At 37.5% G+C, this 16831-nt stretch overlaps 2 protein-coding genes across 2 annotated transcripts in view; both read right to left on the reverse strand.

Moving 5' to 3' along the window:
* Positions 1–604: 604 nt before the first annotated feature.
* The window catches only part of LOC146636231 (Fc receptor-like protein 5), a 95869-nt gene continuing 79642 nt past the window's right edge, over positions 605–16831 (reverse strand). Inside the window, exons 17-28 of the mRNA XM_085350308.1 lie at positions 5253–5507; positions 3691–3959; positions 3290–3568; positions 3117–3119; positions 2246–2506; positions 1693–1797; positions 1577–1592; positions 1395–1486; positions 1217–1267; positions 1076–1129; positions 899–961; positions 605–612 (exon numbers count right to left, since the gene is read on the reverse strand). Of these exons, the coding sequence (XP_085206434.1) occupies positions 605–612; positions 899–961; positions 1076–1129; positions 1217–1267; positions 1395–1486; positions 1577–1592; positions 1693–1797; positions 2246–2506; positions 3117–3119; positions 3290–3568; positions 3691–3959; positions 5253–5507 (1456 nt within the window). The remainder of the gene's footprint in view (positions 613–898; positions 962–1075; positions 1130–1216; positions 1268–1394; positions 1487–1576; positions 1593–1692; positions 1798–2245; positions 2507–3116; positions 3120–3289; positions 3569–3690; positions 3960–5252; positions 5508–16831) is intronic.
* Positions 12444–16715, reverse strand: LOC146636232 (uncharacterized). Its single transcript, XM_085349483.1, has 9 exons — positions 16607–16715; positions 16120–16367; positions 14120–14240; positions 13968–13983; positions 13797–13888; positions 13355–13417; positions 13199–13258; positions 12783–12845; positions 12444–12568 (listed from the first exon to the last, which is right to left on the reverse strand). Exons 1-9 carry the CDS (start codon positions 16713–16715, stop codon positions 12444–12446), a joined length of 897 nt encoding a protein of 298 aa, XP_085205609.1.

The following is a 16831-nucleotide window of genomic DNA, read 5'->3' on the forward strand; positions in this document are numbered from 1 at the left end:
GTCCCAACAGCACACAGAGGTCAACAACCTTTGTCTTCTCAAAACTAGGCGCCTGCTAATGTCTCTCTATCTGCTGTCTCCCTTTCTCGTGTCCTTGCTGCCCATTTCTTCGCACACTGTGTTCTCCTTTCTGTCGCCTCTGCTTCTCACATACACCTCTGACTTATTCTCCCAATTCTGTGTGTCTGCTCTATGTGTGAGTGTTTAGCAGCTTGACCTATGGCCTACTTAAATGAATAACGGATATAATGCTTTACTATGGTTAATACAACTAAATCCCTAATACTAAAATAATCTATTCTTACACTTTAAAGATAACATGTAAAATTCAGCAGGAAGTGAGTGAACATCTTATAGAAATAAAACAAAGAGACTGAAACAAACTCACAGAACCAAATCATGAAATTGTGTCTTGATGGAAACAATGTCCCACACCATCCACCCTCCACTTATTACAACAGAAATAAACACAATAGGATTTTAATACAAAGATGAACCATATAATCAGTCTTCCAGTGTTGATATTAAACCAAGAGCATGTCATTGCTTACACTGACGTTGCTCATGTTGTTCGTGAGTCTTGAGTTTTGTTGAAATAATCTTTTTATGGACCTGAAACAAAATCAGAACAAATACGAGTTTGAAAGTGAAAAACAAAGAAATAATGTTGCCAAAGATGTGATGATGCTTTCTGACACGTTCATGCTTTAATCACACAGAACTGATCTCATCTATTTTATTCAGACATCACAACAGCAGCAGAACACAACTAAAGCCAATCGTATAAAAAGTGATTCAGCTCATCAGCTCCACAAACTTTAGCAATGATGTCACACATTTAACTGCACATGTAATCTGATTACTAATGATTCAGTGTGTGTAGAGTTCACATTTGTACCTGAGGCTGATTCAGGATTCACATTATTGTAGTCAGAGCTCTCCTCTGTGCCATCATGTCTGCCTGTAGTGATGATGGATTATTGTGTTTAATAACATGGAGATTGTCTTCCTCTAAAATGACACAAGTTACAAAAACATTCGACCAATTATTACATTTCATGTTTCTTGTACTCACTCCTTTTATCAAGACCTTCAAGCTGAAATCCAGATGTGACGTTGTTGTATTCATCTGCTGAAATAATGAAGTTTGATCAGTCAGAATAAATATTTACATTTCTTACAGCTCTGCTATTATCAAAGTTTATACTGTTTGTACCACTTCCAGTGTTTCCAGAGCCTCTGATTGATTCATAGACTGAAAGATCACCTGCAAGTCATTGAAAATAAGAAAGAAGGAAGAAAAATATTATTTCTTTTTGTTTTTGTCACTGTTTGCTGGAAAACTGAGTGTTGAAAACTGTATTAAAGAGAAAAGTAATAATTTCTGGTCTCACCATGAAGAAGAGAGGAGTAAACCTGAGTTTCATTCTGGTTGGATGCTTGTTGTGAAGCAGAGCTTTGATTGGTGCTCTGAGACTGAGTGAGACTGAAACAAAAAAATGTAAGTTTAATGAGGAATAATTCAAAGTTAGCTTCATTTAAAGTTATATAAATGAAACTAAACTGCTGCACCAACCTGTTACAACAGGGTTCTGTAAAAAGCACAAAGATTATTACATCAGTTTGTTTAAAAGTGTCACAGCATTAAAAAAAATATTTTTCTTGTAAATTTTCAAACAGAAAGTCTCTCACCCTTTATCTGTTTATAGCAACACATCAGCAGCAGCACGACAATAATTCCACTAACAAGTCCGATGATGAACGGAACGATAAATGAACTTCTTTCACATCCAAAACCTGAAACTAGAAAATGTCAGATTTTGGATCTGAAATCTTAATATAAAGAAACAAAAACTGATGTTTACATTGAGATTTTCTGTTTCCTGTCAGAAACTGTCAGCATGACTCTGCTCTGTGGTTTCATGTTGTGACTCCTGTTCTGCACTACTTGCAGTGTTACTTGTAGAGTTGTTACAGAACTAATTGTGAATTTATGTTGATTTGGAGATTTGCTGAAAATGATTGTTTCACATTCACAATCCCACCTAGTCTCCCCTCCTTGGATCACATTCCTGACACTGATTCTCTAGACTCCACATTTTACATGACTATTCATATTCAACCATTTCCAGTAAGAACATTTTTACAATGCCAAAGAGGTTACCATGAGATATAATGCTGTTTGACCTTCATAGTAATCCTCAATCATCAATCTATTCAATATTGTTGCTGAATCCAAACTCACCAGTTGTGTTAATCTGAACTTCTTGGCTGTCCTCTGTGTAGTAAACTGGGTTTCCTCTTCCTCCTCTGCACCTGTAGAGTCCTTCCTGTGAGACACTGATTTGTCCATTTGATGTGGGGACAACATCCACTGTGGTATCATCTCTGTACCAGTAGTATTTCCATCCAGATGATGATGATGGGTTCACAGAGCAGGTCAGGGTCACACTGCCCCCTACTGGAACAGCTGTGTTATCAGCTCTCAGTTTGGCCTTTGGTTTATCTGCAGTTCAGTTTAGAAAAAGAACAAAAGTCAATGACTGAATCGTGTACATACGGATGTTCACTGTTCATAGACACAAACTACATCTTTCTTGGCTGCTACCTCAAAGCAGATTGTGCGCTGTCAGTCCTGTGTGCTGCATGTGACTGAATCAAAACCGTTTAAATAACTAGATGTAAATGGTGAACATCAACAAATCTTGGTGATCTTGAAGAGATACAAATTGTACAATCGTTTTGATCAAAGCTGTGAAAGTTTTATATTTTCTTTGCTGTATTTAAAAAGTACTTGAAGATTGATTAATAAGCTGGTCCGTCTTTAGGACCTGGGAGTTTAAAGGGATCAATCTCAATCAGCCTCCTGCTAAAGGTGAGTGGCAGTGACTCAGAGTTATGAGACTGTTAATCATAGAAACAGTACCACTATTTTAGGTGGTATGTCTGTGTGTGTTTATTTATTTGATCAGATGATAGTTCAGAATTACTTTTATTCTTTTTATAGAAATTGTAGATCAATTGTTATTTGTTTGAATATATTATTTATTTATCCTGTTTATATCATTCTTGTCCTCAGGTGATGGAGCAGCAGGTCAGCATTGGCGTCTCTATACCAGCTGAAAGTTCGTGACACAAAGTGGTGACAAACTGTCTACAATGAGGCTACTATCAGCTGCAGCTCTTTGTCTGACTAACAATGTAACATGCTTTGTAGACCATTGAATCCATCCTGTGCTGACCATGATGACATTTGTCAAATGGAGATCACACAACAAACATGACTTACTTGATGCTGACAATGTGAAGGCTTCACTCCACTCTGTTGAAGAATATGAGTCATCTCTGCGTCGACTCTTACACATGTAGTCTCCACTGCTGGACTCAGACACTCTGAATGTCACATCATTATTGTGTGTCCACTGTGTGGGTGTCCTGGGTCGTCTCCATTCATACTCCCACTCAGTGGTTTCACCTCCTTCCTGCACCTCACATGTCAGAGTGATCGTCTCACCTCTGAATATCTGAGGCCAGTTGGGTTGTTGTTTTACAACAACTTTATTGGAAACTGTTCACACATATTAACAGTTGAGATACAAACAGAAACATGAAATCAACACAGAAAACTTCACATTGTATGTTTGATAATCATGAGTGAATGTATATTTCAAACTAAATTACTGAACTCACTGGTTTTCTCAATGGTGACATCATCACTTATATCAGTGTAGTAAACTGGGTTTCCTCTTGTTCCTCTGCAGCTGTAGATTCCTCCTTGAGATACTCTGATATCTCTGTTTTGTTGATCTCTGATTTTACCTTCAGAGGTTGTTTGGGTTTGTCTGAACCACTCATATTTCCATCCATCAGAGCTCTGCACAGAGCAGGTCAGTGTCACACTGCCCCCTACTGGTATGATTGTTGTTCCTGCTGTCAGTGTGGCCCTGGGTTTATCTGATGTTATGAAAAAGGAGGGAAATTAAATAAATATGCAGATGATTCATTAAAAATGCATAAAAACAATCAATTATACCAAAACAGATCTGAAGATTTTCAGTCAGTGACTCTGGGTAAATGGATTTGCTCTACTTATATTATTGTATTTAGCCACTTAGAGCCTTTTTGTCTGAGGTATCAAACTGTGGCATTGTTTAGACACAACATTGAAGGATGAACCAAACACTGAAGACTGGAGAATGTGATACATTAGACATAAAATATTTGTTTTCCGTCCGCCTGAGTGCTTCCTGAGAGGAAAACTTTGTAATGAGAAAGATTACTGTGGTAATGTGTCTGTAATGAACTGAGGCCATTTTCTGCTCTTTGGTTCGGCTTCTATGACCTGCATCCACATATAAGACGTGCAGAAGACATTTATTTATATTTCACAGAGAATCCATCCTCTGTTATTTGGTTTTGTCATTATTTTTCATACCCAAGTCATACATATGTATCTAGTTATTTATTTATTTATTTATTTATATTTGAAAGCTTTAATTTTCTTTGTGACCTTCCCACACGTGTCACTTCCTGTAGTTTTGAAGGAGGCCCTGCTGGGGAGAGATGAGATTATGCTAATGATCCTGTTACAGAGGTTAAGCACAGTAAAAGTGCTAAAATGGTTCAAATCTTGGTTGCTGTATTCAAAGACACTGTTTCTTTTAAAGCTGTGCATGTAGAAGCCCAATCACATAAAGTTGCTGAACTGAATTGATTTTTATTTAAACAGTGTTGGAGGATAAACTCAGCAGGCAAAGCAACAGCTGACTCATCTCCTCGTTGACACAACACAGTTTGCAGCAACAGTGTGAGGCCAGACCAGCTGCACACAGTGAAATGAAACGGCTTCTTTCTTTGGCCTTGATCCCCCAAATTTCATAAACTGTGTCCTGGTGGTTTTAATGTGACCTCACTGAAAGACAAACAGACTGAAGAACTGCTGGTATCACTGCTGTGATTGTGCTTTCTGCACTCAGTGTGACTCTGACTCTGACTGGCACCAAACACAAGGTTATAATCTCACACAGGCGATCTGTCTTAGCTCAAAACTACACAACAGACGCACCTGATTTATTATTTTTTTCTTAAAAGTTTCCTCTCTTTACATTCCCTTTTAAATAAATCATTGTAGAGTCACAATGCACTCAGTTGTGAGTCTGTTTGCACAGTGAGTTTCTTGGAGGGTCTGAATTGTTTTTTGATGTCAAGTTTAAAAAAGGAAACTTCAGTTTGATTCATAGACCAACTCACATGAAACTGTCAGTCTGAAGGCATCACTCCATCCTGTTAAGAGATAGTCACTGCTACCCCGACATCTGTAGTCTCCACTGTGGGACACTGAAACTCTGCTGATCCTGTATTCACTGGATGTTGGAGGGCTGTTTGTGTTGGGTGCTGTCCATTCATATTTCCACACCTTTCCTTCACCTCCCTGAATCTCACATCTGAGAGTGATTGTCTCACCAGTGAATATCTGAGACCAGCTGTGCTGCAGCTTCACATCGATCCTGTTGGAAACTTTCCACAGCAAAATTCCTCAGTTAGGACACAAAAGGAATTAATTAACATTTTCATAATTTCTGTAGCTGAAACTCGTCCTGCTGGATGATGGAAAAAAAAAATATTTTCTAAGAAAAGGCTGATTAACCAGAGTGAGAAGTTTGCAGTTTGAAATCCTAACAGAATAAAATCAGATGCAGAAATCTGGAACAAATGTTTTATGTTCACTTTTCTGTTCAGATCAATAATTTTAAAACAGCTGAAGTCATTTCAAGAATTTATCCTCTGATTCAAACATATAAAAGAGGATGGAGTGGTTTCAGTGAGCAAACACTGCATCATCAAAAACATCATTCACTGTTATTTCCATCTATTAATGTTGAGCTGTGTGTGCGCGTGTGGTTTGTGGATCAGCTGGGAGAGAGGAGTCTGGAGGACTGAGGATGTCACAAATTGAATGTTTGGGTCAATTATGAACACTTTTTTTTAATGTGTGTGTGTGTGTGTGTGTGTGTGTGTGTGTGTGTGTGTGTGTGTGTGTGTGTGTGTGTGTGTGTGTGTGTGTGTGTGTGTGTGTGTGTGTGTGTGTGGGTGTAAAGTTTCATTTTTTCTTATTCAGTCTGTCTCAGAGTGCATTTAGGTCCTCATTTTTCTTCACATTACAGGATGAAGAAGTTTGATGTTTTCTTTTCTGCACAGTTCAGGTCAATAACTTTAATCAGCTGTATTAGGTTTAATAATTTATCCACTAATTAAATATAAAACATAGCACTAAATTTTCAGAGACAATCAAAGGTCACAAACTCTGCATTAAGAGGTTCCACATATTTAGAAATGGAGAAACTTTGGAGAATACAAGCTGTTTTATTCCAGATTAAAATTTTAAACTCACCAGTTTCCCGAATGACGACTAAGTTACTTTCTTCTGTGACTGAATTTGTCCCTTTTATACGTCCTCTGCAGCTGTAGATGCCGGCGTCAGAGGTCACCAGTTCTCTCTTTGATTCACCAGCTACTGCGATCTTCTGGTTAGAGTTAAAACTGGGTTCTCTGAACCACACATATTCAAAGTCAGCAGAGTTCTTCACATCACAGGTCAGTGTCACACTGCCCCCTGCTGGTATAGTTAATCTGTCTGCTGTCAGAGTGGCCTTCACTCCAAGGTCTGTAATTTAGAAAAAGATCAAAAGAATAAAATTGTTGCTCTGAATGTTTGAAGCAAACTTAAATAATGTGAATCATCTTTTGCAGCCACACAATTCAACACACTGAACATCTACAGAGACTTTGGAGTGACGTGTTAAACAGCTTCTAATCAAAACACCAAATGAGGGATGAAGGTAACAAACTCTATGCTGAGCTCAGAGCAGCATTTGGTTACCATGTTCATGTTGGTTTTTCCTTTAATTTGTCATCTGTGTGGAGCTTTTGATAATTAGCATTTGTACAACTCCAAGAGGTAATCCAAAAAAATCCCACTATATCATCCAGCATACAAACCAACAGCATAACTCAGTGAGATAAACTGCACTACACACACTGTTGATGTTTTCAGATCAGATAAACATGAAAAGAAAATCCACATGTATGAAGCCACAGCTCTTCAGTAAATATACAGTTTGTATCGTGGGTGTGTGTTTGAGTGCTCACACACTTAACATGGTTATATTAACATTTTAACCAATAAATCAATGAAATGTTTGGTTTATGATACAAAATATAACACAGAGGACGTCATTTAGAGCAACACAAGAAGAAAAAAACAGTTTCTCACCTTCAGTGTTTCCATGTCTGACTGTACTGAGCACTAAAATAATGAATGAAGCATCATCAGACATTATACAACTGACAAAATCACAATAAATATATAAACTGAGGCTTTTTAAATCTTCACATGGCACAGTTATCATCAAATTTATGTTTCTATTAGCTGTGAAACCGGCTGGAAACATGAAAAAAATTCTAGTCTGCTGTGTTGAAGCTGTCAGGTAAACAGGTTAAAGCAGTGATACACTGTAATTGTCACCAGTGAGAAACATTTTCCTTCATCACTGCCATTCAAACAGTAAAGGTGTGTATTGTACTCACAGAATAACCCCAGCAAACAGAGCAAAGAGTGCCCCATCCTCACGTCCAGCCCTGCACGCTGATCTGCATCTAATCTCAAAGTGTTCGACTTTGCCTTGATAAAGAGAAGCTGCACTTCATGTAGATAAGACCAGAGTTTATATTCAGCTCCTTCTTCTATCACCTCTCTGTGCTTCCTTCCTTTTACACCAACCTCAAACAGCTCCTGTAGCTTTGACCACAGCAGTCGTGTGACGTGTTCACATTTCCTGTCCACTGCAAACATTTAAGTTTCTTTCCTGTTTAGTGTTCCTACCTTTCTCTGTGATATACAAAGGTGCTCTGTTGCTTAGTTACTGACACACTTTGCAGGTCATAGTTTTGTCTTTGTTGTCGTGTCCTGCCTCCACGCTTCAGTATCACAACTACAGACTCACTGATCTGTCTGACTGAATGTGAACAAATTTATCTTTGTCTCCTCTGACAGAAGAATATCCGACCAATATTCATCAAGTTTCTTTTCATCCTCTTTAACAAAGTTTGTTGCTTGGCCTTTTCTGCTCACGTTAAAGAACCTGATGTCTACAGACACACATGCAGTGCACAGATTAACCAGCGGGGATCAGCAACTCATGCAGAGCCCTCAGCTGAGACATCCAACATGGCTGACATCAGTCAACGAGCCTTCAACGATTCCTCAAAGACATTTTCACCAGTTTTCTAAAAGATTTTTGAACATTTTGAAAGGAAACTCAAAGTTTAATGTGTTAAAAAGAAACTTTAATGTTTCTATTTGAAGATAAACTGAGCAACAAATTGTACAAAAATGCCAGATGCAGCTAAAAAAGATTTTTTCCACCTCATGTGAAAAATATTTATTTTTTAGAAGGTTCAAAAAAACACACCAGCTTTTAAAAAGTTTTCATTTTATTTATGATTCAGGCTTTAGAGGGTTAATATCTGAGCTTCTAATAAACAAATAAACAGAGGTCTGATATCAGGACTGTAATAAAATAATTATTAGATTTCTGCCTTTTTTCATTGATGTTGCCACAGTCTGTCACAGCTCCACAGCTCTTCCTTGTCAGTGGGATGTGTTAGTCATCTTCCTCACCTGCTCCAGTCAGCTCAGGTTGGCACATTTGTTCTCCATCCTCAAATAGCTGCACATAAAAGGACCGACTGTTCATCCACTCACTGAGTTACAGCACACTGAGGAAACTAGCCTGACTGCAGAGAATCACCCTTGTAGTTTATCCACTTAATCCAGTCTTCTTCTGTCTCTGATCTTCTCCAGTGTTCAACCTGCAAACCTTCAGTTGTGCAAACACACACCTGCTGTGGAAAAACACACCTGCCTGTTCACTCTCTACTCATCTGAGCTCTGTGTGATTACATTTAGAGAAAGTTGGCCCTGTTTTAGCATCTTGTTTTAGATTTTAGATTCTTATGGTTTTCTTTTTCAGATAATAATAATAAATATTAACTATTAACAGTAAATTAGCAATCAAGGCAATTTACACACCGAGGTGTTATTTATAGTAAAATGAAGATCAGTAAACATTCTCTCACGTTTTAAGGAGTGTGAAAGACAACAAACCAGAACGTGTAAAACTCTGAGCTCTGTATTCTGCCTGTTTAACGTCTCACAGTCTCCTCATCATCTGTCTGTGCTGTCAGAGCTAAAGCATGTGATCTGGAAGGCAGCTCATATTTAGCTTCAATTGTTCTTCCTCATTTTAGTTCTGCAGGCTGATGGAAATAATGAAGTCACTGTAATGTTTAAGTGCAGAGATGGTGCAGATAAGCCTGCAGCTATGAGGTCACCAACAGTTACAGAAATATTCACACGTTAAAGAAAAAACTTTTCTTAAAGTGCAAAAAATGAACAAAAATATGAAGAAATTTCATTTTGTTTTCAGTTATTAGCTTTGAATAAATTAACTTTGGTGCAAATGATTGTTTGATTTACGGATTTATTACATTGATTAATGAAAAATGATGAAGAAGAGGCACTATTTTATAAAGATAACTGAATATTTGATGATCAGTACTGATATTCCAGTACAGGCACATCATGTAAACATGTGTCATGCACACAGGTCAAAGTGAAATTCATACTGTGCTCTTTGTCTGTGCTCCTTGTTAACTCTTTGCTGTGAGCTAATAACATAAAACTAAACATCAGCTACACTGAAGACTTGAGGCTGAAACCACAGGCTGCATTTCCTCTGTTCATGGTGACCCAACCAGAAACCATGAGGCCTGTCAGTGGATAAAAATAAGCCTGTGGCAGAAAAGATGGTGACCACCAACAGTCTTTCACACACATGTAGGCCAGTCAGAAGAGTAAAGACGTTATTCTTTGCAGTTTGATCTTGTGATACTGTTTGATATTGATTCTTGAATAAAACATAATCAATGCATTTCTTTGCAGATCTGAATTTATTTAAAATTTCTTTCAGTGTTTTAAAAGTTTTACATCCATCAGAAATATACAACATTTTTAATTTGCAAAAACTTCAAGAGATTTATTCAAAAACACAAACACAGGTCAAAAATAACCTGCACTGGTGCTCAACAGCTTTAAATGTTAGCAAATCTTTAACTGAGGTTGTTGAGTTTGACTGTACGCTGTGTATTCAGACACATGATGGCAGTGCTGAGAAGTAAAACAGAAAGACTGTAACAGCAGCACAATAATCACACACTCAGAGTAAATGCATAAAACAACAAGAACAAAAAACACTTTCAGCTGTGATTCAATCATTCAATTTATTTCAAACACATAATAAACTGAATTATTGCTGATCAAATAAACAAAAATACACTAATATAATAATCAAAAACACCGGAGCACTGAGGCCTCGATCCTGTAGGATAATATTTTAACTGGTAATTTAAAGATTAATTTAAATTAATCTATTTTAAAGGCTTAAAGAAAGATAACTTAAAAACATTCAGTCTATACCTTGAATCTCTGCTAAAGGGCAGTATGCTCACTTATATGGTGACACGATCTCCTCAGCACACTCTGTTCACACTCCAAAACTTTGCAGCATCCCAAAAACACCACAGTCCACAGCCTCACATCAGAACAAAGGAGAGAAGAAGAAGAAGAGCACCTGCTGCTACTTCCTTTTTTATACCCTCTGTTTGATCCCCTGGGTCCTAAAGCCGTTACACTACTCACAGTAATAATAATGAGCAATAACACTAATAACATTTCAAACACTTTAACGACCTGAATTATTGCTGATCAGATAAAATAAAAATACAGTAATAACAGTAAGTTATGAAGAGCTGTAAGAAGCTCACTTCTTTTTCATTAGTAGCTGAGAACCAGCATAAAGTTGTATTACTGCCACCTACACAGCTGTGATGGTAACAGCAGACTCCAAACACTGTTCGTCTTTCAGACTCAGAGTCTGTGCAGAATTTCTCTCACACCACCATTTATTAACCCTGCAATAAAACCTCTAAACTTTCTGCTTCTGCATCCTAATTCACAGATTTAATTAAATCAGGGAACACAGGACTGCATGACATTTTATTAGAAACTAAAATGACAAAAAGTCAACAAATTAGTTACAAATGGTAACAGGACAAAATGAAAAGTCACCAGTGTAGTTGTAGTTGCTCTCCCACTTTATAGGACAAAGACATGATTGATAGTGAAGAGGGAAACCCATCTACAGCACAGCTGAGCTATTAGAGTACGGTGACCACTTGTTGACTTGTAAAAGACTATATGACATTTTTTATTTCACCTTTCATTAACTGCACAGAGATGTTATTGTTTAAATATGTTTTCTTCATGTAAACAGTATTATAAAGGTTCTTCATGACTGGCACAAGTGTCCTCTTTCTTGGAAATCAAATTATGGTCACCCTGTATTAGAGGATATGATCAGCACTGTTTATCACCGTCATGCTGATTTTGCAGAAAAATGCAAACCAGGCTCAACCCAGCTGGTTAAGTTTACACCTGACTGACCTGTGCCTCCTCCTCACTGTGACTAAACAATCAGACTCTGCAGGGTCAGACAGATGTTTTGTTGCTGTCTTGTTCTTGGTTGAACCTGTCTGGATTTTTAGCTCTGATGTTTGTGTCGTATTAATGAATTATAATACTGCTACTTCTCTGAGTCGTGCTGACCGTGATTGATGCAGAGCTTTAATTCTCTGTGATGTTCTGTCTCCATGCAATCTGTCATATGAGATTTAGCCCATGTACAAGTTATCTTTTCATTTAACTATCAGCACATAGAGAGATGATCTGATTAGTTTGTGGATAATTTCATACAGGAAACAAAAATCAAAAATAAATATAAAATGTTCAAATGTAAAAAGATTTTATTTCTACCTTCTAACTAAAAGATGCAAAAAAATGATCAGAAACACAAAAATATACATGAAATACATTCAAATGTATTCACTGCCTATGATATAATTCTTATTTATATAATGTAAACAAACACAGTTAAAGTATTTGTTGGTGCCCATATCAGTATTTACACTGCAAACACTGACTGTAAATTGTGCTGTCAGATACTAAACATCACATATTTCTCACTGCTGTTGGAACATGTTAGATACAGTCAAGGTTTATTACAATTTTTTTTATAAAAGTAACCGAAGATAAAGAGCATGAATATTGAATATGAATACACCTCCATTTGGTTTATACTGAATTATTTGATATTATGATGTAATATTGTAACTGCACATAAAGCTGAGCATGTCTGATATTTGGGCAGCAGAGGAGCAAGAGTGGCTTCATAAAAAGCTTCTTCTTGGCTTTGCTGCTACAGCTCTCCTCACTGACCTGTAAGACAAGCACAAAGAGACAAAGTGATTTCCAACATGTAAAGATATTATGAGCTGAAGACATTTAATAATGTGAAGAATAAATCAGCCTGCATGGCAGCAGAATTACTGAGAGAGCTTCCTGATGTGACTTCAGAATAAACTGCTGCATCAGCTGCAGGACTTGATTTTCCTGTGAATGAAGAGAAGATCATTGAAAACAATAATATCATTAACCAGGAGGAAACTGGATGTCTCCACTGATGCAGAGATAAAAGAGAAGATTTTAAATAGCTGACAAAGTGTGAATACATAAATATAAATATTAAAACAAACAGATTTACATTGTAAGAGCAGATAAACATGATGAACAATATTCAGTGGAGATGATGGCAGACTTTGCTCACCTTTGTTTTTCTTGGCTTTTTCTTTTTTGGGCTGTTTGACCTCAGCATACATCAGACTGTCCTCTAAAAGAGACGTCAGAGCTCAGCACACATTTGTTCAGCACAGATATGATGACAAGAACATTACAGAGTAAAAAACATGAGAGAAACTATTTAGTTGGGGGACATATAGATGGACAATACCATACTGTACAATAACAATATCATTCTGTATATGAAGCAGACAAACTTACACTAAACTCTGAACGGCCCTCGATGTGTATAAGATTCAGTCTGCTGATGTGTAGTGGTCGTATGTAGTAGCTAAGCTTGGTCAGTGAATAACTAAACTCCATGTTGACCTATAATTACCTGCAATATAATGATGTGATGACACGTTCAAGTACAAACACTGAATGAGACTGTTGTGACTGTACCTGCAGCTCCCGTCTTCACCTCAGAGTAAACAGCACTCTGCTCTGCTTTATGATGCTTCTCTGTGAAGATGATCAGATTAATGAAAATAATTAAAACATTTTAAACACTTTAAAAACTTCCCAGGCTTTTTTCTACACCGTGTTTTGTGTACTCACTCTTCTTTCTAAGGTTTTGAAGTTTAATAAGAGAGTATGTGACGTCTCGCGGTTCATCTGCACCTGAAATGTAAGAATGTTTGTAAACACATCACATTCAATTTCATTAGTTGTGTTTAAGTCAAATCCAGGACTGTCAGATATTTTCAGAGCATGAACCCATCATGGTGTTACTGTTTGTGTTGCTCTGATATGAAACAATAACATTTGTGGATTCTTTCAGTCCAGTTAAAAATACAATCAGGTTGTAAAATCCTGTTTGTTTCTGATCTTTTGTGCATGTAGTCAGTTGGTTATTTGGATGTTTGTCCAACTGGATTTTGATAAATGTTCTTTGAAAAGCTGCTGAGCACAAACTGAACCTAAGAAATGTTCCTGTTAATGGAGACTGAATGAAAACTCAATATTAACAATGATAATAAAGATCGGTTTAAGTGCTGACCAGGATGAAGAGAGCTGTGTTCATGAGTTTCATTCTGGTTGACTCCATGATTTGTGGAGGAGCACGGACTGTGACTCTCAGACTGGATCGACCTGAAACAGGAAATAAACACAATAAACTCAAAAGTAACTGATGTTTGTTTAAAATAATAATAAAAAGTATTTTACCAACCTGGTGAAGCAGGAACCTGTGAAAGAGACAAATGTTATTACACATCTTTGTGATGTGAATTGTTCGATCAGAATACATGTATATGTGTGAATAATTAAAGTGTATGTAGTAAATAAACTCTGTAATACAGCATGAAAAGAAGAGGCTCTTACACTTGGACTGTCTGCAGCGATACAACAAGAGCAGGAGAATAATAATGAGAGAGACTCCACAAACCAGTCCAACAATCAACCACACAGGAGATGAAGAGCTGTCAGCTCCTGACACAGTTACAAGACACAATAATTATTCATTAACAGGGCTCTAGAGTGCGACCAATTTGGTCGCAAATGCGACCAAATTTTTCAGTGGTGCGACTAAAAATAAATATTTGGTCGCACAGGTGCGACCAACTGTTCCGGTAACGAAAAAAAAAATCTCTGCAACTCTCCGTGTGGTCAACAACAGACACACATTATGCCCCTATCGTGGACTAAACCAATCAGAGATAGTCAGGGGCGGGACTTCTCTGATTGGCCGTGGTCCAGTTGAAAGTGCAGGTGGAAGAGAGAGGTGAGTAGCTTGAATAAAGCGATATCAATTCATTAACGGATTCCACACAAAGACCTAAACACGGAGCGGACCTGACACATCAGAATCAGCTTCGTCTTTCTCGTCTTTCTCACCCGACGGCCCGAACACGGACACGCTGTCGGAGCTTAGCGATTCTTCGGGTCCGCGCTGTGTTTACGTCTTTTTGCGCTGATTCTGAGCTGCAGGTTTTGTCTCTCTCCAACCAAAATTCACCGAGCCAGCAGCAAAAGACGCAGCAAACTGCGCTTCACATTTGATCAATGTCGTCATGAATTCCCTCTGACGTTTGCTGTTTTGCTTCCACCACGATAAAAATCACACTTCCTGCACAGCTCTCTCTCTCTGTGTACTTCAGGAACAGTTTCCCGTCTCAAATCTCTGTTTTCTGCATTATTCATTCGCTTATTACCCACCAGTCTACCGTTGTTTACAGCGCTTTTTCTTTTTTCACTTAAATGACCTCGGACAAGAAAGCCTAATTTCTGCTGTTCAATACTGAAGAAATGTAAATTTCTTAAAATTATGCAAAATTGCAGAATATTGCAGAATATTTTTAAGGTTATCTGCTATAAAAAGCCAGACCAGGAAAATCTCCTTCATGTTTTCCTGTGTTTTATTCTCAGTTACTTTCACACAAAGGCATCTGCTGTGATTTTCACAATTCTGATGAAGTCTCATGTGTATCAGTACTGATAAATGATCAGAATTATAATATTTCTGACTGTCTGAGGCTAAATTGAATCAAATCAGGACTTTGAGAACCAGAATTGAATGGATTATAGAAATCAGTGATGATACTCAGCCCTAGTGAGCAGCCTAGGCCTGAGAGAAGTGGATGTAGCTGTGGGTAATAAGAAAAGATGAAAAGAACTATTGATAACTTTTTTGTTAAGTTAAGGCCTGATCTGTCTGAAATTCATAGCCAGTGCTCTGACACGGTGCCATCAATATTTGAATGCTGAAAAAGCACAGTGTATCCAGAAAACACATTATATGCTGCAATAAATGCACTGCCCAAGTGTCCCCTCTCCCCACGGCCTTTCAGCAGCAGACAGCAGCAAACAGGTCGTCAGAGGAGGCCAAGATGATGATTAAGTTTAACATTTTCTACAATATTGACAAAGCACTTTAAGCACAAGTTTCTTAGTTAATAATTTAGAAATTAATATTGTCTGTATGGACTTCCCCCCCCCCAAAGAAAGTGCACATGTAAAACTGCGGTGTTAAGCGATGCGGTTGAAAAATTTGAGTGCGCCTAACTTTTGTGCCGGTACGCCTAAATTTTTAAAGTTAGGCGTACTGGTGCGCCCATGTCAAAAAGTTAGTCTAGAGCCCTGATTAATGAATTATATGTATTTATATATATATATATATATATATATATATATATATATATATATATATATATATATATATATATATATATATATATATATATATATATATATATATATATATATATATAATTTTTCAAAATTGAGCCAGGCGACTTTGAGACTTAAATCAGACAATCTAATGTTGCCTCTCAGTCATCAAACTCATTTATAAAAATCCATCACATGTTTTGATCCTGCTCACCTTTAACTGACATCCAGCTCTGTGCTGACTCTCTTCCTGAGTACTGACACTTGTAGAAACCTTCATCAGACTTTGACACTGCAGAGATCTTCAGCTCCCCTCGGGGATCATTTTGAAGAAGTTTGTCATTGTGATAGAAAAACACATTGGAAAGTATTTTTTGTGTTCTCAAACTGCAGCTCAGACTAACAGAAGCTCCCTCAGTCACAGGATGAACAGGACTCACCAGGATAGGACCATTACCATCATCTGTGACACAATCACACACAATTGTTTCAGTCACATCAGCTGCTGCACACTTTGAGAAAAAGCTGACAAACAATAAAAAGAACAGATTGTACAAATGTTCATCATGAAGATCTGATCTTGTGTATTTAAAAACTGCTATTTCTCCAGATAAAATGACTTCACATACAGCAAAGCTGGGACAAATGTTCATGTCACGTCTAAATGATTCAAATCCAAGTAGTAAATGTATAATAACATACTCTGTACAGTGATGTTGACTGCACTGCTGAACTCTCCTGATCCAGACTCACACCAGTACACTGCAGTATCTGACTTTGATGTGTTGATGTCACATGTGGATCCAGTCATTCTCCTACAGTCAGAGAGTCGGCCGTCCTCAGAGAACTTCCTCACTCTCCACTCAGGGAAGTTTCCCTCACAGGTCAGTGAGACAGAGTCAGAGGTGAAGTGTTGCACTCTGTCAG

The sequence above is a fragment of the Diplotaxodon limnothrissa genome, linkage group LG3 (assembly GCF_057381915.1).
Source record: "Diplotaxodon limnothrissa isolate DT_005_m linkage group LG3, D_limnothrissa_male_GT1.1, whole genome shotgun sequence".
In the NCBI taxonomy this organism is placed as follows: domain Eukaryota; kingdom Metazoa; phylum Chordata; class Actinopteri; order Cichliformes; family Cichlidae; genus Diplotaxodon; species Diplotaxodon limnothrissa.

What these genes read in the sequence shown, in the direction of transcription:
- LOC146636232 (XM_085349483.1), bottom strand. Translation starts at nt 16,715, where the DNA reads ATGACTGGATCCACATGTGACATCAACACATCAAAGTCAGATACTGCA. An exon ending in TCAAAACCTTAGAAAGAAGA is followed by an intron (nt 13,259 to 13,354) that starts GTGAGTACACAA and finishes TCATCTTCACAG; the next exon opens with AGAAGCATCATAAAGCAGAG. An exon ending in AAAAGCCAAGAAAAACAAAG is followed by an intron (nt 12,569 to 12,782) that starts GTGAGCAAAGTC and finishes CTTCATTCACAG; the next exon opens with GAAAATCAAGTCCTGCAGCT.